General features: G+C 41.0%; 1 protein-coding gene across 2 annotated transcripts in view; it reads left to right on the forward strand.

The window, feature by feature from the left end:
* Positions 1 to 25,244, forward strand: part of LOC138945996 (uncharacterized) — a 57,633-nt gene that overhangs the window by 21,247 nt on the left and 11,142 nt on the right. For both annotated transcript variants that reach the window (XM_070317533.1, XM_070317534.1), the window contains exons 3-4: positions 4,130 to 4,366; positions 6,721 to 6,911. In XM_070317533.1, coding sequence (XP_070173634.1) covers positions 4,130 to 4,366; positions 6,721 to 6,911 — 428 coding nt within the window. The remainder of the gene's footprint in view (positions 1 to 4,129; positions 4,367 to 6,720; positions 6,912 to 25,244) is intronic.

The following is a 25,244-nucleotide window of genomic DNA, read 5'->3' on the forward strand; positions in this document are numbered from 1 at the left end:
AAAAGATACTTTATTCGTGTGTGTCTGTCTGTGTGCGCTCGCGCGAAGAGAAAGAGAGAATAGCTTCTATGTATTAAAGAAATGATGCCAGTGTTTGTCAGTGTCATTGAGACAATGGTTGTGCACTTACAGCCGTTACACCCCTCCCAACTCTTAATTAAGCCTATCTCTCTGGCTCTTGCTCTCTCTCCACCTTCCTATCCCACTCCCAACATAACCACACACAGCCGACAGAGCATGTTCACATGTCTTTCTCTGAAAGAATAAGATACATGTACATAGTACCATCATAGTAAGCACGAAGCAGTGACAAGCACACAGTGCAGAATGCGCCAAGCAAACACTGGATCGTGGATGATGTGTCATGATAGTGTCCGTCGAATGACGTATAGCTACATGCCTCTAGACATTGGTAGGCAGTAAGGGTCTGTAGCTTAGCAACCACCGCTGTAGCCCCAATCTACGATCCCCCCCCCCCCCCCCCCCACACACACACACACTTCTTTCCTGTCTTGTCTTCATCTCCCCTGCTTTTCCCTCACATCTCTGGTGTAAATGTCCCCTTCGAACAACTCTAGAAGTACTACTCCTCTCTTATCAATTATCTGTTTACTTTAACCACCCATTCCATTTCCATCTTTTCTGACTTGCTCATGGCTTTATACTTCTCTCCCGTTTTATACTTCCCTCCCGCGTTTTGAAATGTTCAGGTAACACTCTACATGTACCGTAGAACATGTCATGTTATCATAATATCAACGTGACGATTCAAGGTGTCGGTCAGGAACTGATAATCTGTGGGGAAATGCCAGTTGGAGATTAAGGTGCCCAGTAAAGCAGCAGTTCAGTTACTTCAGAAAACGGGAGAGGTATTAAAGTGCGAAAACAGAAAATCTGGGTATTTTGTAGTTCGTGATATCCAGGTAAGGAGGGCATGGAGCATGGGATGGGCTAAGGGGTCCGGGTCACAGACATGGGTCCAGGTAGTTGGGGTGGGGGTTGGCGATAGCATTCGCATGCCAGAGATGGTCCTTGCTTCAAAAACGATGATAGCCTGCCTGACCTTTTCATTCCTACGTTCTTTGCCTTTACCATGAGAAACAAGAGCAGAGGTGAGATGGGGGAGAACAAGAAGGATGCGATACATGTACACTAGATTTTGTAAATGAGAGACGATGCATCAAGCAGAGGGTTCTCGTTCCATTGCTTATGGTGTTCACTGCAGCGTGAACGGAACGGGGGTAGGGAGGGTCAGAGGTCGGGTGATGGTCAGAAAATGTGGCCTACTTGGCAAAAAAAGTACCCCCTCACCTTCCCCCAAGCGGCATCCGTTCTACACTCTCTTCTGTGGAACCGAGTCCAAAGAATTGCAGGCACTCTGTGTGGTGTAGAGCATCATACCTAGAGTGTAGATATCCTGATAATTGTTTTTAGAATACCCAAAGTATTGCTCCTTTCTTCAGTCTGGCACAAAAACATGCCAACTCGGGGCCAACCGGCTTTGCGCCAAGATTCTCTGTCCATAACCCCCACTTTCTTTTCTCCAAGTTGGGACAAACTTCACGTTTGTCACCTCGTCGATAATCTCTTCCGTTCTTGCACACAATGTTGGTGGTTTTTTTTCACGCTAGACATTAGCAGTCATGTAAAGAAATAAAAGTAGGTGACACTGAGCCAGATCTTGTTGTTGCTGACGAAAGGTATTTCAGACAGGATCATCTGGATATCATCATGTCCAAACCTGATTTGAAAATCACAACTGTGGGAATGGCAGTAGCGGTGTTGCATTAATTTTCATTCAACCTCAAGCGGTGATTCATCTTCACCAACTGTCAAAGTTGTCACTAAGCGTGAAAAGATAGATAAGTACTTAACAACACCTCGTACCAATACACACAGTTATAGAATGTTTGCATAAAGTTGTAAACAGACAGTAGGACTAGGACTGCAAATAAAGCATTGGACATTTTTTTCGTAATTTACTGAAAGGGTATCCTTGGCTTTGCTGCCGCATTGCGTGTCAAGGTTTCCAATTCCTTTCGACCCCAACATTCGTATTACAAGCCCGCGTATTCAGATCTTATGTTTGTTACAATCTGAGTGCTGAGTAGTCTATTCCAGGCGGAGGCCAAAACAGGGGCAGGGAGTGAAGGATTTGTGTCAACAGCTCGTAAAACGGGCCCTCCCACTTTTCACCTTTCTTTCACAAATTACACGTAACTCTCGTCAAGCGTATCATACATACCCTGTCTCTTTGCCTGCCCGTGAAAGGGCTTATGTGTGCACAGTACACATTTCAAGAACTACCGGATGAATGAATAAAGTTATGAATGAGGCCTTGGCCGCCTATAGAGAGCTTAGGCTTATCTTCGGCTCTGTTTCCCTGTATTTCTCCCCGGTTTGTCCCCCGCTTTTCTTCCTACTCCCTACCTACACCCACCTCCATCTCCTCCAAGACCCCCCCCCCCCCCCCCCCCCCCCCCCAGCTACTCCCAGACAGGCATACGGACCATAAACCCCCAGTCCGTCTGGGAAAAAAACTCACACCTGGTACAAATGACACGCTAGCCTCGCAGATTTATCTGTCAAAGTTGCCCTGCGCCCGGCAAGAAAAATGGTTCCTTGCATTTCTCTGAGTGGCAAAGGCGCATTGGGTATTTTGACTCCTGTTATGTTATGTTGACAGTCTCACAGAATAACACCTACAGATTGGCGAAGAATGCGGTTTTTATTGCGCTCTTGTCCCTGCCCTCCCCCGTCCTCTCCCCCTCCCTCTATTCTTGTCAGTTGAGGAGTGCTGTATATAAGCTGGGCACATGCACAAGGAATCGTTTTTTTGGTTTCACTTTGAGGAAGTACATGTATGTTTCTGAAACAGCTGTGTGTTCTGGACGGCCAGTTTATTCTGTTTCCCATTATCCTAATATTTCAAGAGTGTGCTAGTGGTAGTGTGACCAGTTTTGAAACAGAAAATTCTGTATTTCTTCTCTGTCCTGAGGAGGGAAATATTTCCCACAACTGTGGTATTTTCTTGTCCAGGCAAGTTTCTTGCTGAATTTGGTCAAATGTGAAGTTAAATGTCCATAGCTTGGTTTTATAACTAACGGGTAACCTTTAGTTGCTGAAAATGATTGTTTATGAATGACATAAGTTGTTTGCATAGATGATAGTGTTGTCAAATCTGCAGAATCTTCCTCTTGGCATACATGTGCTTCTTGATTTCTGAATGACTTCCTTTTTTATCAGGCCAACTTGTCTTTAAGTTACAAGTACTTCTTTTTTCTTTATCTTTTTTTTCTTTCTTATTTTTAGACTATACGAAATCAACCTTTGAATACTAGGAAGTGAGGAATATTTTGCTGTTGCATTTGATTAAGACTGAGTTCCTTGTTTTGCTTAGTTATCTAGGCTTGGATGTCAAGAAAGAATGGTTTTCCAGTGGATGTTTCAATGGCACAGAGGTGTCTGGCTAGATAAAGCAGAACAGTCTAAAATTGCTTCCAGATTTTCTCTGATGCACATTCTAGTTTCTATCCATCCCAAGCCCCTTTGGTCTTATATATATATATATTCAGCATTGTGTGTGGTTTACTTTATCTGTGCACATGTTTCTCTGTTTTTGTTGAGGAGTCTCGTTTTGTCTGTCTCTGTCTCTGAGTGTCTGCCTGCCTGCCTGTGCTGTGTGCACCCAGATCTGTACCTATCGGACTGTCTTTGTGCCTGCATCCACTCCACATGAGTAACAGAAGTGACAAAAAGGAGAATCTTTTGACAAATAAACATAACAGTAACACTATCAAAGTATCATGCTTAGGAATATTATGTTGTTTGAAGTTGGCAGTTGGTGAAAAGCAGGCTAAATTCTTCAAATCTGAAAGCTTAGCTGTCCACATTTTTCACACTGGGTGGAAGGGGTTGCCAAGGACTGCCTTGAATTTTAAAAAAGATAGCAAACTTTGACTATTTCAGCAAATTTGCTGTTCAAAATAAATACTGCATGGTTGTTGCCATGAAGTTACATTACAAAAATGAACTAAATTAAAATTCTTCATCAGTGTGACTAGCAACTCATGTAAGGATGTGAATCCATCAATATTAACTTCAATGGACTTTTCTGACCATGTTTTAGACAAACAAAGGTGTGATGGACGAAATGATGGGAGGATACCCAGACCCACCTATCCAGCCAGCTGTTCACCCTCGTGCCGTCAAAGGAGAGGCAGCAGAAATCGCAGAGTCCAACAAGGGCGGGGGAATGCGCAACCTCATTGAAAACTACGGCAACCTCTCTGTTGAGAATGACCGACCTGCACCCAAGGTCAAGGGCAACGAGGCCAGTGAATATGCTGAGCGAAACCATGGCAAGGTGGGTGTAATTTTTTTCTTCTTCTTCGTTCATGCGTTAGAAGTAGAACTCCCACGTTCACTCATGTTTTTGCACGAGAGGATTTTTAAGTGTATGACTATGACCGTTTTAACCCCGCCATTCTGGCAGCATACGCCAATTTCAAAGGAAGCATGCCGGGTATTTGTGTGCTTCTATAAGGCCAAAAAAAAAAATAGGTCTGTTTACGGTAACATAGGCCAAAAAAATAGGGTCGGTAGGTCGGGATTTTTTTTTTTTTTTTTTTTTTTTTTTTCCAAAAAACCATATTTTTACGTTATTTTGCCAAAAAAACAAGATTTTTTTTTTTTTTCCCAAATGCCAAAAAAAAGTCTAGGGTCGCGCGAAAAAAACTAGGGTCGGTCGGGTTACCGTAAACAGACCTATTTTTTGGGGGGGCCTAACCCAACAAACTCTGACGTGGATTACAGGATCTTTTCTATGCGAACTTGATCTTGTGCTTGCGTGTACACACGAAGGAGGATAAGGCACTAGCAGATCTGCACATAAGTTGACCTGGGAGATCTCAGAAAAATCTCCACCCTTAACCCACCATGCGGCTGAACTCACGACCTTTGGATTAGGAGGCTGATGTCTTATCAACCACGCCACTGCACCGGTTGGTGTTATCATCTTGATGTCTTTCCCTTTGAGTAGAACAGCTGTTTTACTGACTTGGGCAGACTGACTTCTTACAAGTATACATGTAACTTGTAAGGGGGAATTGCTTGTCTTTCTGATTTAGTTTAAGTTTGACGTACACAGAGTTTGCATTGTCTTTTAACGTTTTTAAAAACTTGTAAAACAAGAGGCGAAGCCTTCAAGGCTCCCGTAAGAAATCAACAAACAGTAACACAAACTCACTCACACACACACGCACACACACGCACACACACACACACATACACACACACACACACACACACACACACACACACACACAGAGTTAAAACTAACGCTTAATAATTAATTAAATTAATAAGTTTGTAAGCAAACAGTACAATCAAAGAGAGGATCGAGTCTGGAATGAAACGCGATACAGATCTAGCATTCAAAAACTGTCTTTCAAGTTCAAGGAAGTTGTTGCAAGGTACAGTATAAGACTTACCAAATTATACAGACAAAACCATGACAGTGCATGTTTTGAATCTGAGGCAAAATCGTGATCATTTTGACTTTGAGAACAGATTCATTCCGTTTCCTTATAATTTTATCTGCATGTTCAAGTAAATGGTGGACAGTTTTATACGGGCAGAGTAAACTTGAGACTCTAGGTCTACTGCAAGTCTTGAAATTCACATAAATCGAACCAAGAACAAAGACATCCAAACATTACAGGCACTTTAGATCAACTCATTTCACTGGGGGTGACTGCCTAGCACTGTGTTTGACATCTGTGTCTGCTGAAATAAAAAGAAATTAAAACAAAACGGATTAACAGTAGGTGACACGTTATCAGAGTGGGAGACACTAGATCTGTCTCTGTACTTACCGGGATACGACTGCCAGATCGACACTGCGCTTTCGACAGCTCTTCCTCGCGTGGACATTGGAAAAACGCTGTGCAGATCAAATTGTAGGAAATCTCCCTTCGGTATCTTCTTTATTTACTTTTCTGGAGCTTAGAAACCGAACAACGTGAAGTCGTCTTCCCCGAATCGGCGAATGCAGAGGTGAACTGCAGAGGTGAACTGGAGAAGTGAATCTATGTATACCACAATCCTTCGCGCTACCCCTGACCTGGTCTTGACACCTGACCTGGTCTACATACCACACAGTCACAAACCAGTCAACTGCTTGTACCCCTTCAAAACCCACCACCACCCGTTTTCTTTGGATACACGCTTTAAGTTTAACTACACACATGCCGACACAATGTTGATCATTGCTTCAATATTTTGAAGCTGTTGCTTGGATAATAACCAGGTAAAATTAGTATTTCTGTGTTTAGTCAAATGTTAAAGTTTCTATCACACACACACACACACACACACACACACACACACACACACACACACACACACACACACACACACACACACACACACACACACACACACACACACACACACACAGACACACAGACAAAGTTTAGCATCGCATAGGCTACACTTACGTGAGCCAAAAAATGACAACCCCAGTTTTAGTATTTCGTTTTTCTTCTGAATTTCATCATCAGCCATTTAGTGTTACAATTCACTCTAGGCTCAAGGTACTGCTGAGTTTCAATATCCACAGTAAAACTGACAGGCGCTCTTACCTCAAAGTCAAAGCCATTCAAGCTCTCTCGAAAAGCGGACACCACAACAAATCATCAGTCATTTCTCACTGTGCAGATGGACCACATCATCAACAACTACGGAGTAGTGACGCCCCCAGAGCGGCCGCAGCCCAAAGTGTCGTACGGTGGCCACGAGAACCTGGACAAGGCGCAGGGGGCCGACATGGGGCCGCTGCTGAGGATGGAGGGCAACAAGACGCCCAAGGAACCCAGGCAGCGCACACTGCACCAAGAGTCCCAGGGCGGGTGAGCAAAACACTTATCATAATAATAATAATAATCAATCACTTTTCTATAGCGCAAGTCTGGATTCACAGCTCCAAGCTATCATAGTTCCTAGCATGACATTTTTCTACCATTGAGTGGATTTGTGGGATAGAAAAAGAACTAGAGAACTTTCTTGAGATCCCTAGTTTGCGACATTTTGTGTCATTTCTTTTTCCACCATTGTTTGGTTGGGGGGGAGGAGTTTGTATCATTTATTTTTTAACAATTGGGGGGGATTTTGTTTTACAATTGAAGTACACAGAAAACTGGCAAAAGTCCAAATGACTCCACATTTGGTTTACAATTTCACCATGGCATGCCTATCTCATAGACGCTGTACACTGTTTGAAATCCTAAATTCAAGACATCACAATCAATAATCAACAAGAAGCAAGTGATTTATTACAATACAGTATGGAACATTCACAAGACGCACGGTCTCCAATAATGAAAGAACAACATTCAAAACAAGCGAATAGTCACTAGAACTTTGTATAACATCTACAGTAGAAGGCGAGAAATGAAATTTTAGCTTCAGTAGAGGTTTCTATCCTTCTAAGGTGGCATGGAAGGATGTGAGTTGTGCCGTAAAATAATGTAAAACAAATCATGTCCTTCTTTCATTACCTTCCACATACAAAATTTTACAAGTACAAAATGTGTATGCACATTTTCATCATCATCATCATTAGGCCAACAAAAAAAATTGTCTGTTTCTGGTCACCCGACCGACCCTAAATTTTGGCGCCGACCCTAAACTTTTTTTTTCCAAACTCAAAAACTTTTTTTCTTTTTTTGGTGGTAAAGGACAGGGTGAGAAAATGAACAACAAAAACGTGTGAAAACGAAAGTCCGCTGACGATCGGTAAATGTGTTGAGACAAGATTTGTAAATGTGTTGAATGTCTTGTCTCTATGTATAGTGAATCCAATCTCTTTGCGCGATTTTTAAAGTTAGTTTTATTGGTCTACATTTGGGGGGAAAAAAAGAAAAAAAATCCCTACCTACCGACCCTATTTTTTTTAGCCATGTTACCAGAAACAGACAATTTTTTTTTTTTTTTTTGGCCTTACTGGGAATAATTAAGAGGGTAAAGCACTGGTGAAAAAAAGAGAAAGTAATGAGGCATTGTTTAATTTTGTGTCATGGTGTCTCAGTGTCAGTATGTCTTTTTTACAGCAAGATTATGCAGCTTCTTCTCTTGATCTTCGTAGGGTGTTGGGGGGCGAGTGTAGTAGGGGACAGACATGTTCATCTTCTTTCCTTGGTGTTGGGAATTCCTTGTGCTACGGCTTCCATCGGCCTTCTCTTTCTTTCTCTCACACCCGCTCCCCTCCCCCTCTATCATTTGTGTCTAAATGATCTGTGCTTTAGGCCTAAAAAAAAAAAATAGGTGTGGTTACGGTAACCCGACCTACCCTATTTTTAGGGCCGACCCTATAACTTTTTATTACATTTGTCAACAACAACAACAAAAAAAACTAAAAAACACTGAGTGCAGAAAACGCAATGAAAGCGAAAGCGCCCGAGTCGCACACTTATTTCCCTGTCAAGTAGGTTTAATTTGTACACATTAGAAAAAAAAGTTTAAAAAAAAAAAGTTATTGCCTACCTTCCTACCCTATGTTACCTTAACCACACTTTTTTTTTTTGGGCCTTAGGCGCTCATTCTCTCTACTTCCCTCATTTTCTGTCTCCTTTTTCTTTGCAGTGTCTGTGAGAAAAAAGGAGTGTGCGTGTACATGTATGTTTATGTGAGTGTATGTGAATCACTGAATGTGTGTATGTCACTATGTGTTTGTGAACCTGTGTGTGTGTGTGTGTGTGTGTGTGTGGTTGTCTATCTTTCTACTATACATGTATACGGTACTCTTACTCTTAGATCTTTTATTATAAATTGTATCAAAACATCAGCGTCTTCTTCTTGTCTTGCTACTTTCCCCTCTCCCCCTTCCCACCCCCCTCATTTTTCTTCACTCCTACCTTTATACTTTAGTCTCACAGTCACACTCACCCCCTCAACCCTCACCCACACACACACCTCTTCTCCTTCACTCCTCTCCATCTGTCTCTCTTTCTCTTTCTCTCTCACAGAACATTCACATCTCCTGTTACCTTTACCCACAAGATGTGGCAGCTCCTAGGAATGCTGAGCCCATCTGCCCATTACCAGAGGGGCATAGGAATAGCTGTGATACATCACTGCAAACATGCACAATGGGGGAACAATGGTGATAGAAGACTGTAAAGATGTTCAAACAAATAGTCCAATGCCACTGCAAAGACTGGCGCTTGATGAAGTCATGACACGCCACATAAGGCGTGTGACAGTTAGTGCTGCAGAGACATGCATGACTGACCCATGACAGTTAATAATAATACTGCAGAGATATGCATGGCTGACGTTTGGTCCCGCATGCCTAACACACTGTCATGGAAACAGTTGGATGTATAGTGGAACCCCCCTTTTAAGACCTCTCCCCCCCCCCCCCCCCCCCCCCCCATTTAACACTTCCTCCTTTTTATATTTAGTCAAGTTTTGACTAAATATTTTAACGTAGAGGGGGGAATCGAGACGAGGGTCGTGGTGTATGTGTGTGTGTGTGTGTGTGTGTGTGTGTGTGTGTGTGTCTGTCTGTCTGTCTGTCTGTCTGTCTGTGTGTGTGTGTGTGTAGAGCGATTCAGACCAAACTACTGGACCGATCTTTATGAAATTTTACATGAGAGTTCCTGGGATTGATATCCCCGAACGTTTTTTTCATTTTTTTGATAAATGTCTTTGATGACGTCATATCCGGCTTTTCGTGAAAGTTGAGGCGGCACTGTCACGCTCTCATTTTTCAACCAAATTGGTTAAAATTTTGGTCAAGTAATCTTCGACGAAGCCCGGACTTCGGTATTGCATTTCAGCTTGGTGGCTTAAAAATTAATTAATGACTTTGGTCATTAAAAATCGGAAAATTGTAAAAAAAAATAAAAATTTATAAAATGATCCAAATTTACGTTCATCTTATTCTCCATCATTTTCTGATTCCAAAAACATATAAATATGTTATATTTGGATTAAAAACAAGCTCTGAAAATTAAATATAATATAAAAATTATTATCAAAATTAAATTGTCGAAATCAATTTAAAAACACGTTCATCTTATTCCTTGTCGGTTCCTGATTCCAAAAACATATAGATATGATATGTTTGGATTAAAAACACGCTCAGAAAGTTAAAACAAAGAGAGGTACACAAAAGCGTGCTATCCTTCTTAGCGCAACTACTACCCCGCTCTTCTTGTCAATTTCACTGCCTTTGCCATGAGCGGTGGACTGACGATGCTACGAGTATACGGTCTTGCTGAAAAATGGCATTGCGTTCAGTTTCATTCTGTGAGTTCGACAGCTACTTGACTAAATGTTGTATTTTCGCCTTACGCGACTTGTTAAAACCTTCATTTCTCAGATTTCCTTTTCATAACTTCTGTAAATCTACCTCCATTTTATGACTCCCTCCTTTTTACATTTAGTCGAGTTTTGACTAAATGTTTTAACATAGACGGGGAATCGAGATGAGGGTTGTGGTGTATGTGCGTGTGTGTGTATAGAGCGAATCAGAGAAACTACTGGACCGATCTTCATGAAACTTTACATGAGAGTTCCTGAGTATGATATCCCCAGACGTATTTTTCATTTTTTTTTTTTATAAATTATGTCTTTGATGACATCATATCCGGCTTTTTGTAAAAGTTGAGGCAGCACTGTCACGCTCTCATTTTTCAACCAAATTGGTTGAAATTTTGGCTAAGCAATCTTCGATGAAGCCCGGACTTTGGTATTGCATTTCAGCTTCGAGGCTTAAAAATTAATGAGTTTGCTCATTAAAGTTGTCATTAAAATCGATTTTTCGCAAACAGATTTAAAATTGATTGCATTGTATTCCTCATCTTCTTCTGAATTCAAAAATATATAGATATGTTATGTGTACTCTACAAATTAAATGTGCCCAGAATGAAAGAAAATAGGTTCAGTAAATATTCGCGGCGGCGAGCGTGACCCGTTTTGGTCTTCTTTGCCGAGACTATCTGAATGTAGTCTCGGCGATGATTGGTTTGTGGTGTTGATCTTGACTAAATCAGTAAATGTTTTTATATCGCTTCACGCGACTTGTTGAGACCTAAGTTTCTGACATTTGTCGAGGTCTTGAAAGAGTTCAACTGTATTCTGTTGTATTATGTTTTCTTGTCTTTTGTTTGGATGAACCTGACCTGAATAATAGAATTCTGCAGCTCCCATCCACAGACAATTGTTTTAGAGGCTATTGGATGCCAGCAGCAGATAAGGGAAGAATTTAGGATTCCCATTTCCTGTGAGATGAATGTTATCTGTTTCCCTCTTTCTGTGTGTGTGTGTGTGTCTCTCTCTCTCTCTCTCTCTCTCTCTCTCTCTCTCTCTCTCTCTCTCTCTCTCTCTCTCTCTCTCTCTCTCTTCTCTCTCTCTCTCTCTCTCTCTCTCTCTTAGGTACCTCTGTAACCCAGAAGGCAGTGTGTGTGTGTGTGTGTGTCTGTGTGTGTGTGTGTGTGTGTGTGTGTGTGTGTGTGTGTGTGTGTGTGTGTGTGTGTGAGAGAGAGAGAGAGAAAGAGAGAGACACTGTGTCTTGTAGGAAGTGTGGATTTATACATTTTACATGTTTAGAGTAAGGTTGAGTGCTGACTGCCTAGTTTTCATTCTGCAAACATCAAAATAAGAGCAATGGTTTTGTAGTCACATCTAGACGGCTGTGTCATGTTGTAAATGAATAGTGACTGCAGCGGGGTTTCTTTATGTCACATAAATTCAGATTTTATGGAAATTTGAGTCGGAGGCTTTAGATGTGCCACTTTCAAGTTTGATGTCTGTTTTATGAGGAAGAACAAGGATAAAACATTAAAAGGGGGAAAGTTAATAGTCACAGTATCCAATATTTCATATTTTCAGAGAAACAATGCACAAATCTGAACTCGTGTTATCAACGCTCATAATTCTAACTGTTAGATTTAAATATTACACAGTCTGCAAGCTTTCAGTGTGGAAAATGGTAAACTCTCAAAATGTGTTCAGATTTCTACTCGATGAATCAGTTGAGATCATTGCAAGAATGCAACCGAAACACACAGATTCGGACCTGAAAGTGTAAGGAGAAATGTACCAAGCATTGAATGAAGTGTGAGAATGCTGGTCACAGCATCAGGTAGTGAAATCACAGGTAGAGAGGCCGTGTGTAAACACAACCCCGTACTGAGTAAACTGCACAGGTAGAGGCCAGTGACGACACAGAGCCTGAATCCACAGTCTCTGTCACACCTGGAATGTCTCTGTCAAGCAAGCTCAATCCTGCTGTTGATTCATTGTTAAATGACGCTGACGCTGGGGAAATTGATGTGCTTAAGTGTTTTAGTGCTTGTTGCAAATCTTGTCTTGTTACAGAGAGGGGGAAGGGTAATTATCCTGCATTTGGAGAGACGTTTTGTGTGTGTGTGTGTGTGTGTGTGTTTTAAGGCTTTTTAGATTTTCTGTGAGAAGGAAGGTTGTGGTGTTTAAGCTATTTTTTCCGTTACAGAACAAAAACTTTACATCAGCTTGCTTTATGGTCTGAACTCATTCATTCTATTTGGGCGGTTGGAGGGATGGGGGCATATCAGTGCATGCAGACAGCCAAAAAAAAAAAGGTCTGTTTACGGTAACATAGGCCAAAAAAATAGGGTCGGTAGGTCGGGATTTGTTTTCTTTTTTTTTTCCGAAAAACCATTTTTACGTTATTTTGCCAAAAAAAACAAAAGTTTTTTTTTTTAATTTTTTTTTTTTCCCAAACGCCAAAAAAAAAGTCTAGGGTCGCGCGAAAAAAATAGGGTCGGTCGGGTTACCGTAAACAGACTATTTTTTTTTTTTTGGCCTAATCTTAATCATCAGACTGACAAGACAAGGCAGACTTCTCCAATCAGTGATCTCCTAGTCCTAGTTTGCACTTGCATGTGCACATATTTTCTTCAGGTAACACATTCCGAGCCATTCTCACTTTGAATAACAAGGCAGATGTAATTTACAGTAATTACTAATTTGGCTGCTGACTGGGCATAAATGTTTGGAACTTGGAAGGAGGCAGATTCTTAGCTCGTTAAGGCTGGAGAACACTTTGGAGGCCCAATTTCAAAGTGATTAGGTAGTTTTAAAAGTTACTTTTTCTGTTAGTTCAATGTTTGCTTTATCAGGAAAATACAAAATATAAAGGGCTTAACGCGCAAAATTTTAAGATAACGACTGAAGTTTAAGCATAGGTATCAGATTTTTTCACGCAAACACTACTGAATAAGTTGCAATATTGTATTGTGAAAATGTAAACAAAATAACAATCAGATGATCACAAACTGAAGAAGAGAAATAGGGAAGCAAAATAGAACATTAAACGTAGTGATTTTACTTGTGAATTCGGAAAAAAATCCTTTTGTATCCATTTTGAAGCTCAATTTGAAGCATGGAACACCAACAAACATTGATTAAAAGTGTTAAAGTGATTACAGTGTTCAGAAATAGTGTTAGATACCAAGTTGAGTTATCCCTCTTTACCAATTTAAAAAAAAATACACCTCTTAACGCGCAAAATTTTGAACTGTGATGCTTTTACTACCCCCACCCCCTTCCCATTTGTCAGAAAAGAGTGCATATTATCTTCCAAATAGAAAAGCAGGGTAGTCAGATGATCAAAAACTTAAGAAGAGAAAGAGGGAAGCAAAATAGAACATCCAACATAATGATTTAACTTGTGAATTATGAGAAAACTATTTTTTTTACCCATTTGTGAAGCTTAATTTGAAACTTGGAACACAGACAAACATATATTAAAAGTGTTAAAGTGATTACAGTGTTCAGAAATAGTGTTAGATACCAAGTTGAGTTATCCCTCTTTACCACTGTTAAAAGAAATACACCTCTTGTCGCGCAAAATCTTGAATTGTGATACTTTTACTTCCCCCACCCCCTACCCATTTTTTCAGAAAAGAGTGCATAATTATTATCTACCAAATAGAAAAGCAGGGTAGTCAGATGATCAAAAACTGAAGAACAGAAATAGGGAAGCAAAATAGAACATCCAACATAGTGATTTAACTGGTGAATTCTAAAAAAAAACCCACTTTTTTACTCATTTTATTAGCTTAATTTAAAGCTTGGAACTGAAGACAGAAAAAAAAAATTAAAAGTGCTAAAGTGGTTACAGTGTTCAGAAATAGTGTTTGATACCAAGTTGAGTTATCCCTCTTCATCACAGTTAAAAAAAACACACCTCTTGTCGCGCAAAATCTTGAACTGTGATGCTTTTACTACCCCCACCCCCTACCCATTTTTCAGAAAAGAGTGCATATTATCTTTCAAATAGAAAAGCAGGGTAGTCAGATGATCAAAAACTTAAAGAAGAGAAAGAGGGAAGCAAAATAGAACATCCAACATAATGATTTAACTTGTGAATTATTAAAAAAACATTTTTTTTACCCATTTTTGAAGCTTAATTTGAAACTTGGAACACAGACAAACATAAATCAAAAGTGTTAAAGTGATTACAGTGTTCAGAAATAGTGTTAGATACCAAGTTGAGTTATCCCTCTTTACCACTGTTAAAAGAAATACACCTCTTGTCGGCCAAAATCTTGAACTGTGATACTTTTACTTCCCCCACCCCCTACCCATTTTTTCAGAAAAGAGTGCATATTATCTACCAAATAGAAAAGCAGGGTAGTCAGATGATCAAAAACTGAAGAACAGAAATAGGGAAGCAAAATAGAACATCCAACATAGTGATTTAACTGGTGAATTCTGAAAAAACCCACTTTTTTACTCATTTTATTAGCTGAATTTTAAAGCTTGGAAGACAGAGAGAGAAAAAATGAAAGTGCCAAAGTGGTTACAGTGTTCAGAAATAGTGTTTGGTACCAAGTTGAGTTATCCCTCTTCATCACAGTTAAAAGAAACACACCTCTTGTCGCGCAAAATCTTGAACTGTGATGCTTTTACTACCCCCACCCCCTACCCATTTTTCAGAAAAGAGTGCATATTATCTTTCAAATAGAAAAGCAGGGTAGTCAGATGATCAAAAACTTAAAGAAGAGAAAGAGGGAAGCAAAATAGAGCATCCAACATAATGATTTAACTTGTGAATTATTAAAAAACCATTTTTTTAACCCATTTTTGAAGCTTAATTTGAAACTTGGAACACAGACAAACATAAATCAAAAGTGTTAAAGTGATTACAGTGTTCAGAAATAGTGTTAGATACCAAGTTGAGTTATCCCTCTTTACCAATTTTTAAAAAAACCCACCTCTTAACGCGCAAAATTTTGAACTGTGTTGCTTTTACTACCCCCACCCCCTTACCATTTTTCAGAAAAGAGTGCATATTATCTTCCAAATAGAAAAGCAGGGTAGTCAGATGATCAAAAACTTAAGAAGAGAAAGAGGGAAGCAAAATAGAACATCCAACATAATGATTTAACTTGTGAATTATGAGAAAACTATTTTTTTACCCATTTTTGAAGCTTAATTTAAAACTTGGAACACAAACAAACATAAATTAAAAGTGTTAAAGTGATTACAGTGTTCAGAAATAGTGTTAGATACCAAGTTGAGTTATCCCTCTTTACCACTGTTAAAAGAAATACACCTCTTGTCGGCCAAAATCTTGAACTGTGATACTTTTATTTCCCCCACCCCCTACCCATTTTTTCAGAAAAGAGTGCATATTATCTACCAAATAGAAAAGCAGGGTAGTCAGATGATCAAAAACTTCAGAACAGAAATAGGGAAGCAAAATAGAACATCCAACATAGTGATTTAACTGGTGAATTCTGAAAAAACCCCACTTTTTTACTCATTTTATTAGCTAAATTTTAAAGCTTGGAAGACAGAGAGAAAAAAAATGAAAGTGCTAAAGTGGTTACAGTGTTCAGAAATAGTGTTTGGTACCAAGTTGAGTTATCCCTCTTCATCACAGTTAAAAGAAACACACCTCTTGTCGCGCAAAATCTTGAAATGTGATGCTTTTACTACCCCCACCCCCTACCCATTTTTCAGAAAAGAGTGCATATTATCTTCCAAATAGAAAAGCAAGGTAGTCAGATGATCAAAAACTTCAGAACAGAAATAGGGAAGCAAAAAATAACATCCAACAGAGTGATTTAACTGGTGAATTCAGAAAAAAAACCCAATTTTTTTACTCATTTTATATGCTGAATTTAAAGCTTGGAAGACAGAAAAAAAAATTAAAAGTGCTTCAGTAGTTACAGTGTTCAGAAATAGTGTTAGATACCAAGTTGAGTTATTCCTCTTCATCACAGTTGAAAGAAACACACCTCTTGTCGCGCAAAATCTTGAACTGTGATGCTTTTACTACCCCCACCCCCTACCCATTTTTCAGAAAAGAGTGCATATTATCTTCCAAATAGAAAAGCAAGGTAGTCAGATGATCAAAAACTTCAGAACAGAAAGAGGGAAGCAAAAAACAACATCCAACAGAGTGATTTAACTGGTGAATTCAGAAAACACACACTGTTTTACTCATTTTATAAGCTGAATTTAAAGCTTGGAAGACAGAACAAATAAATTAAAAGTGCTAAAGTGGTTACAGTGTTCAGAACTAGTGTTAGATACCAAGTTGAGTTATCCCTCTTCATCAAAGTTAAAAGAAACACACCTCTTGTCGCACAAAATTGTATACTGTGATGCTTTTACTACCCCCACCCCCTACCCATTTTTCAGAAAAGAGTGCATATTATCTTCCAAATAGAAAAGCAAGGTAATCAGATGATCAAAAACTTAAGAAGATAAATAGGGAAGCAAAATAGAATATCCAAAATAGTGATTTAACTGTAGATTTCAGAAGAAAAAAAACCTTTTTTTTTAATCATTTTTGAAGCTGAATTAGAAGTTTGAAAGACAGAAAGAAAAAAAAAAGGGCTAAAGTGGTTACAGTGTTCAGAAATAGTGTTAGATACCAAGTTGAGTTTTTGCTCTTTATAAAAGAAACACACCTCTTGTCGCGCAAAATCTTGAACTGTGATCCTTTTACTACCCCCGCCCTCTACCCATTTGAACAGAAAAGAGTGCATAATTTGTATTCTCTTCCAATTAGAAAAATAAGTAAAAGCAACTGGACATTTTTAAAATACATCTTTTCTGTCAGTCCAAGGATTGCTTAGTCCATTAAAAAAAACAGACTAGGATTTAACGCACCCATTTTAAGAAAAAGTTAACATGATAATTGATATAATTATCAGACTTTTTTTTATGCAATTACTACTGAAGATTCCAGACCAGGTAAAACAATCATTTTATATCCTTTGTCACATTTTTTTAAATTTTTTATAAATCTATCTATAGCGAGTCTTGTCTCTTTGTGTCATTTATTTTCAAGAATTCTATCCTGGCAACAACAACAACAAAAACACCTACCTACCTACCCTATTTTTTTTAGCCATGTTAATAGAAACAGACAATTTATTTGTTTTGGCCTAAAGATCTTGAAACATTTGTTTTAATAGAGAAATAACAAGTACAGCCATTAGCTGTGTCACTCGAATTTCTTTGTCAGGCTGAAACTTAGCTGTTGCGTTGGTGTCTGCTGTGTGTATCTGGGTCCAAAGCAACTTTCACATTCTCATCTACACACTCACGTTACACAAGTATATATATATATACAATTCCACCCACAGAGGCGTTCGGGGATGGGGGTCTCGCACTCGGGCGAATCACACCACAAAATACAAAGTATAACGTACACAGATTTTACTATTGAACCAAAAAGCAAATTAAATCATGAATAAATCAATCAAGCAAAACTTCCACACAATGACACACTCACTCTCGGTTCACACTGCGCTCTGGACGTGCACACTTGGCAGCACGTATACCGTTCCGGCACCGTTTGTCTTCCTGCAAGTCCAGCATAGGCACACGATTGTCCAAGAATCACAATAATCCTCGTGAATGTCACAGCAGGCATAGTAGAAAAGTCCAAAAGGGTGCGTTGATGGTGGTAATCCGGTGTACACACACACACACACACACACACACACACACACACACACACTCCGGTTTGGTAAGTTACCTGATAAATAATGTAGCCTGTGGATTTAACGGGGAGACTGGTCAGACAGGAAGAGCATTTCACATTTCCGATGTTCAGCGATAAACTTGTTTTCTTCGAGAGTTCGATCTTCGTGCGATTCTGGCGCGTTGTCACCAAGAACGTAAAAATAACCCAGGATATCATCATGATGCCTCTCTACAAAAACCAGGCAGTCTAGGAACTCTTCATCTAAAGTCAGTCAGTATTAGCCCCTCAACACAATCCTCATCTTGTCCCATAGTGATTTCTGCCGCCAAAGAACGTGTGGTTCTTTAACTCACAAGACGGATTTGTCGTCTTCCATTGCGAAATTCAGATCTGACCCCAACTACGTGCATTGATCTGAGCAATAAAACTTGTAGATGCGATAATCTGCAAACATCTCTTCAACACAATCTACATCTTGTCCCATCGTGATTTCTGTCGGCAAAGAACATGTGGTTCTCAACTCACAAGACCGATTTGTCATCTTTCAGAAATTCAGATCTGCCCCAAGTTGGCAAGTACGTGCAATAAAATGTAGAAGCGATAATCTGAAAAAAAATCTTTTCGCGTGAACGCTGCCACGTTGTCATCAGTCCGATGTCTTTTATCCAGAGCAGGGATGAACACACTTTTTCATCAGTAGTTTGTTATGTTTATCCGCAGACTGCTTTCCATTACTTGTTGTCTGTTTTAGCTTGACTCGTGGGGTTCTTCAGCAAGGCAAAAAGTGCTTGTTTACTGACACGTTCTCACGCACGACATGTCGTAAATGCAAGTTCTAACGATTGTTTTTTATTGCACTGATAGAGAATGTCGATATTTGTAAACGTCTGCCATTTCCTAATGTTTATTTCATTATTTTGCATACGGATATGGCTAGTAAGTGGATAATCTGTTACGACACGAAACGCGTTCTAAATCCGGGAAGGGAGGCTACTCCAACGTAGAAGGGAGGCTACTCCAACGTACTTTCCAAAGTGTGCTCCAGCCTTAAGGAGAAGAAACAAAAAGAGAGAGAGAGAGAGAGAAAAAAAAACCACAAACCCAACTAATGTATATATGCAAAGTGTTTTATTCAGCCTGGGGCTGCTCGTTGATAAGGGCAAGTGCTGTTATCAAATTCACACCTGCACTTTCTGACATGCTTGTGAGACAGCCTAATTTATAGGCATGCATGCACTGAAAGAATAGTGAGTTTGTATGAGGTTGACTTTTTTTTGTGGAGAGGGATAAGGATTCTCTGTGCGCCATTAAAGATGAAAAAGGAACATCAACAAAACAGCCCTGAATAGCAGGCGTCGTTACTGCTCACAAATGAACTAGCTGTTTTTTGGTGGATGGAAACAAAAGACAGGCTGTCTGTGTTGTGGTCAGATGGAGGCGATGTGGGGAGTGAACACACAGGGCCAGGGGTTCAAACCCTCAGTGTTGATGCTCTCATGGGGCCCTGTTGGTCCCTGGCAGTCCGCCCTGTGTGGGTCTTGGACAGCAAGAGGTTCGAGTCCCTGTGTCTTGCCCGATGAAAGGTGACACAGGGCTGTGGATGTAACTGTTGTTTTTAATGGGTAGCTGTGATTTTTTTGGTTGCAGCTGGCCGTTGTTGAGAGGGTTACTATTGTGTGACATTCCTAGCATATTGTTGGGGGAGGCTAACTCAGTACATATAGTAAAAACAAATATAGCCTGTCTGGCATAGTAAACAATTCTTGGCTTGGTTGTTGGCGTGGGTTCGATTCCCTGTGTTTGACAAGGGATTTATTGCAAGAGTGAACTTTCTGTGTAGTCTCTTATTGGTGACTGAACACCCCCGTGTGCAAGCATTAGTATGACAGCGAATCCAAGTTCACAGCTTAAGTCCATGCAATGGCTTGGAAATCAATGGAAAACCAATACACAAAGCAGTATTTTCAAAATGATGTACTTAACTTTGTCTTTCTTTTTGTTAAAATCGTCTTTTGGCATCTCAGAAATGACTTGCCCAAGGACAGGTTCACACACACACACACACACACACACTCAAACACTCAAACACTCAAACACACACATACATGTACACACACACACAAAAGGTCTAAAAGGTTCATGACTCATACAAAATTACTCACAGTATCAGTGTCCCCAAACCCACATTACAAACTTTAAACACTTTGTATTCTTCTTTTTTATTTTTTGGTGAGTATCACTGCGAATGCACTCAACACTTCTGTTTACACATTTACCAAAGGGGTTATGGAAACGCTCACTGTGCCAGCAGGTGCATGCTATGTGTGGGGACATTATTATTATTATTATTATTGTGATCATTTTTATGCGCCTAATCTAGATATAGCCCTAGGCGCTTACATATTAAAAGTATAATAAAGGTTGTGCTCCTTTACGGGAAGAAACCTTGATCCAGAATTATACTTGTCCTTTTTAGGGGATTGCTTGAGGACATAGCACATGAGTCACTGGGCTAAATATGTGTCAGCTAGCTAGCTCTCTCTCTCTCTCTCTCTCTCTCTCTCTCTCTCTCTCTCTCTCTCTCTCTCTCTCTCTTTCTCTTTTTTGGACGTCTTAACTTAGTTTCAGATGACACTTCATTTATTTGCATGAAGAAACCATGCTAGTGAATTCGGAAAAGATATGACTGCTCTGTACAAGTTTGAATAATAGTAAAACGATGCTGATTTCTTTGTAGATTAAGGCAAGACACCTTTTGGCTGATTAGTAGCTTCACCAGCAGTGAAATATGTGGTTTACTGAAGATGCATCCATAGATTGAAAATGAAATCATTTACAGTGTTGTGCATGCTGAGTTAGTGGGAGCATTTACTTTTACCAACACTGTTCAGATTTTTCATACCTGTTTGGTTGCAGCCAGGGTGTTACACGACACTTGAGATTGCCACAAGTTCTCAAACGTCGTATAGTTGTGTTCTTTTATTCTACATCGCCCGTCTTCGCAGCAGCAGAAAACAACTCGTCAAATTGAGTTCGAGGATTTATTTAGCAACATACAACTGCACATCTAGCAGAACTCAAATAGAAGCTTTTTTACATACAAATCGCGCTGGCATATATAGTAAATACTCAATCTCGAGAATATTCCAGACCGAACATGATACAACTACATTATACGAGCCGTGCATGGACTAAACTAGCGACATTCTCTATGACGTACATCAAAAGCGCCGACGCACTTAATCCGAACGAACGCCACGAAGTCACACTACAAACAGCATGGTAAACAACTTGTTTTGACAGGACTAGAAAGTTCACCTGCATTCTCGTCCAAGCATAAATATTGTGTTTACAAAATATAATATCGGTACTTTCCCACAAAGTACAAATAAGTCAACTACATGCAACACACAAAACTGAACCAAAGCTCAGCAACGACAGCGTTTCCTAACATTACCCCCAAAACAAGAAGAAATTTACCCAATTTCTTTCAATCATTGAAACGCTACCTGTACACATATTATGTATACATAACAGATTGAAATCCAGGTATGTACATCAGTCTGTTGGAGAATGAACACAGTTTTACTCACATACTCGGCTGAGAAAATCCGCTCCAACATTGTCTGAACCCTTAATCGATTCCACTCGCATATCAAAGTTCTGCAAGTACATCACCCACCTCATGATACGATTATTCACAAACTTTGCAGAGTTCAGGTAGGTGAGGGGTTTGTGATCAGTCTGAAGCACGAATTTCACCCCTTGGAGGTAGAGTTCAAATTTCTTGATTCCCCACACGATGGCTAAACACTCTTTCTCCATGGTCGAGTAGTTCTTCTCGGCTCCTGACAGCTTCTTGCTGGCATAGCTGACCGGAAACGGTTTACCTCCATGTTCTTGCATCAGCATGGCGCCGATCCCTTCGTCCGATGCGTCTGTACGCAAGATGAACTCTTTGGCAGTATCAGGAAGGCGTAGCACCGGGTCTCGTGACATCAGGTCGCGCACGGTCTGGTATGCCTTCTCCTGAGCTGGTCCCCAGAGTATTCGGTTGGGGCATCCTTTTCGGGTCATGTCCGACAAAGGCGCCGTTATGGCGGCGAAGTTTGGAATGAACTCTCTGTAGTACCCAGCCAATCCAAGGAAGGATCGCACCTGCTTCTTGGTTTCAGGACGTGGCGCATTGAGGATCTTGGTGACGTTTTCCAACAAAAGCCCCTTTTGACCTTCCTTCAGTGAATAACCTATGAAGTCAACGTTGTCGGTCCCCAAAATGCACTTGCTGGGTCTCACGGTCAGATTGGCTTTTGTCAGGCGGGAAAACAGTTCCCTCAAAGTCTCCAGATGCTCCGCAAAGGTCTCCGTGTGGACTAGCAGATCATCCCAGTAGTACACAACATTCTTCATTCCTTTGAGCATTTTTCGCATTCCCCTCTTCAGGGTAGCACCACTGTTCACCATGCCAAAAGGCATCCGCAGGCACTCATACGTTCCGTCTGGAGTTGCAAAGGCGGTCTTTGGTATGTCCTCTTCGCGCACAGGAATTTGCCAATATCCCTTGCTGAGATCGATCTTTGAGAAGATCTTACTGCCGGTTAACTGTCGGAATAGATCAGTTGCCGTCGGCATTGGTTCAGGGTCAAACACGGTGATCTTATTCACTTTCCTGAAGTCAATGCATACCCTGTTTGTGCCGTCTTTCTTCTTGACAACAACAACGGGAGATGAGTAAGGGGATGATGACTCACGGATGACCCCCATCTTCAACATGCTGTCGATGTCCTTCTTCAAGGATTCCCGAGCCTGAAACGGGATAGGGTATGGTTTTGACCGAACAGGAACGTCAGATGTGAGGTGGACTTCATGTTCGACCAAGGACGTAGAGCCTGGAACATCAGAGAACCTATGGGTGAAGTCGCCCATAAAATCATGCAGCTCCTTCTGCTGATCTTCTGTCAGGTCAGGTCCTAGCTTGACGTCATCCACTCCCTCTTTCTTGTGGAGGTCTCCCAACTCCAGTAGTTCCTCACCGTCGAACTCGTCTAGTTCGGCTGGTTCTTCCACACTTGCTGCGACCTGTACTGCTTCCGGAGGTCTCTCCACATACAGTTTCAGGAGGTTAGCGTGGTAGATCTTGGACTTCTTGCCGACATTCACCTTGTAGTCGTTGATCCCTACCACGGCCTCAACCTCGTATGGGCCTTTCCACTGCATCAGTAGTTTGTTGTGATCAGTGGGAAGCAGTATCAGCACTTTGTTACCTGGTGTAAACTTCCTGTTTACGGCTTTGCGGTCGTAGTAGTGCTTTCCACTATCCTGAGACTTTCTCAAGTTTTCTCTCGCAATCTCGAGAGTCTCCTCCAGTTTCTCTCGCAACTCGAACACGTACTGGTAACTGTTCTTCACTTCAGGTGTGTCCACATCTTTCGTCCACAATTCCTTTAGTATTTGCATCGGGCCTCTCACGGTCCGCCCGTACATCAGCTCGAACGGGGAGAATCCAGTGGACTCTTGTGGCACCTCCCTGTATGCAAATAGCAAGGCATTGATGTAGCGATGCCACTGCCTTGGCTGCTCACTGCATAGTTTCTTCAGCGTGGACTTCAGCGTCGCATTGAATTTTTCGACCAGCCAGACCTGTTTACCCTTACGATTTTGGCGTAATTTATTACGATTTTCTGCAAAAAATACGCCATTCCGCTATACGTGTCAAGACTACGATTTTCATTAAAAAAAAAAAGGTTAAAAAAAGTTTAAAAAAATTATTTTTTTTATTTTTATTAATTCACATGTTTTCATGGGTTTTTTTCAATGGCAAAATGGGGTGAAAAAGCACAGGACTGACAAGAGATCATGTCTGTCTGATGAGACGCTGGAGAGCCTTCTAGTGGCGAAGTCTCGCCCTCACTCATTCGGCAAGCCCAAGTACAGTAGAGAAGCGCTTGACACACTGAAAAAGGCCTACTACGTGCAAAGGAAAAAGAATCAGTGATGCATGTGCTTTTGATGTGATCTTTGAAATTATGATTACTACAAAAACTGACTGATGTGTTTTGTTTGTGAATGATGGATATATGTGCATGATTGCGTTTCGCAGACACAGTTGTCATGTGCGTTGTAATTGGCGACGAATGCTGGATGATTACTATTTTTGTGCCAGGATTACTATTTTTGGGGCTGAGCATTACTCCAAAACACTTATGGGGGTAAACAGGTCTGACCAGCCCATTGCACATCGGGTGATAGGGTGTCGTAGTCAAGTGACGAATGCTCAGCAGCCTGTTGACCTCTTCCATGCATTCAGAGACAAACTGTGTCCCCAGGTCTGTGAGGATCTCTTCAGGAACCCCAATTCTGCTGAAAATGTCCACAAGTGCCTCGGCAACAGTCTCGGTGTCAATTTTCTTCAGAGGCACGGCTTCTGGGTACCTGGTTGCATAGTCTACCAGGGTCAATACCCAACGATGACCCGCTTCACTTGGCAGTTTGATCTCGCCGATGAGGTCAATGGCCACCCTCTTGAAAGGTCGGTCGATCAAAGGCATCTTCTGCAACGGCACTTTCGGGATCCTTCCTCGAGGTATGGTTTTCTGGCAAATATCGCACGATCGGCAGAATCGAGTCACATCTGCATGCCGTCCTGGCCAGTAAAACGCAGCCTGGATTCTGTCTGATGTCTTCTTGACACCCAGGTGACCTCCCATAATAGAGTCGTGGGCCACCTCCATCACCTGGCGCCTAAGTGGTTGAGGCACCAGAACTTGACGTAATGGCTTCCCACCGTTGACTCTCGCGTGCTGGAACACTCTGTACAGAATCTTGGCCTTCACTTCAAATTGCACAGTGCCTTCGCCCTTAGTCATCTCCTTGACAGGACGACTCCTGTACTTTGTTAAAGTCGAATCAGCTTCCTGTAGCTGAATCAGCCGATCCCTGTCCACGACAGCAGTTGCAGAACTGTTGGTGACCCTGAGTGGCGTAGCTGTTTTGTCCTTCTTTGCCTGGGCTCTGGTCGTCACAGCGCTTACAACCTGCGGCTGGTCGCGGCGATGCACAGTTGCTCTGTCATCTCGTAACAGTTCGCTGATATCTTCATTCGCGAATGGCAGTGGGTCTTCCTCCTCAGCAGCAGGCTGAGCTGAGCCCATTCTCCATTCGAAATCAGGGTCATCAGGACGTCTCGCACCCCCAATATTCCCAATTAGTAGATCGTACAAGGGCTTCTTCAGGCAGACGGCCT

Source organism: Littorina saxatilis, linkage group LG13, assembly GCF_037325665.1.
Source record: "Littorina saxatilis isolate snail1 linkage group LG13, US_GU_Lsax_2.0, whole genome shotgun sequence".
NCBI classification, from domain to species: domain Eukaryota; kingdom Metazoa; phylum Mollusca; class Gastropoda; order Littorinimorpha; family Littorinidae; genus Littorina; species Littorina saxatilis.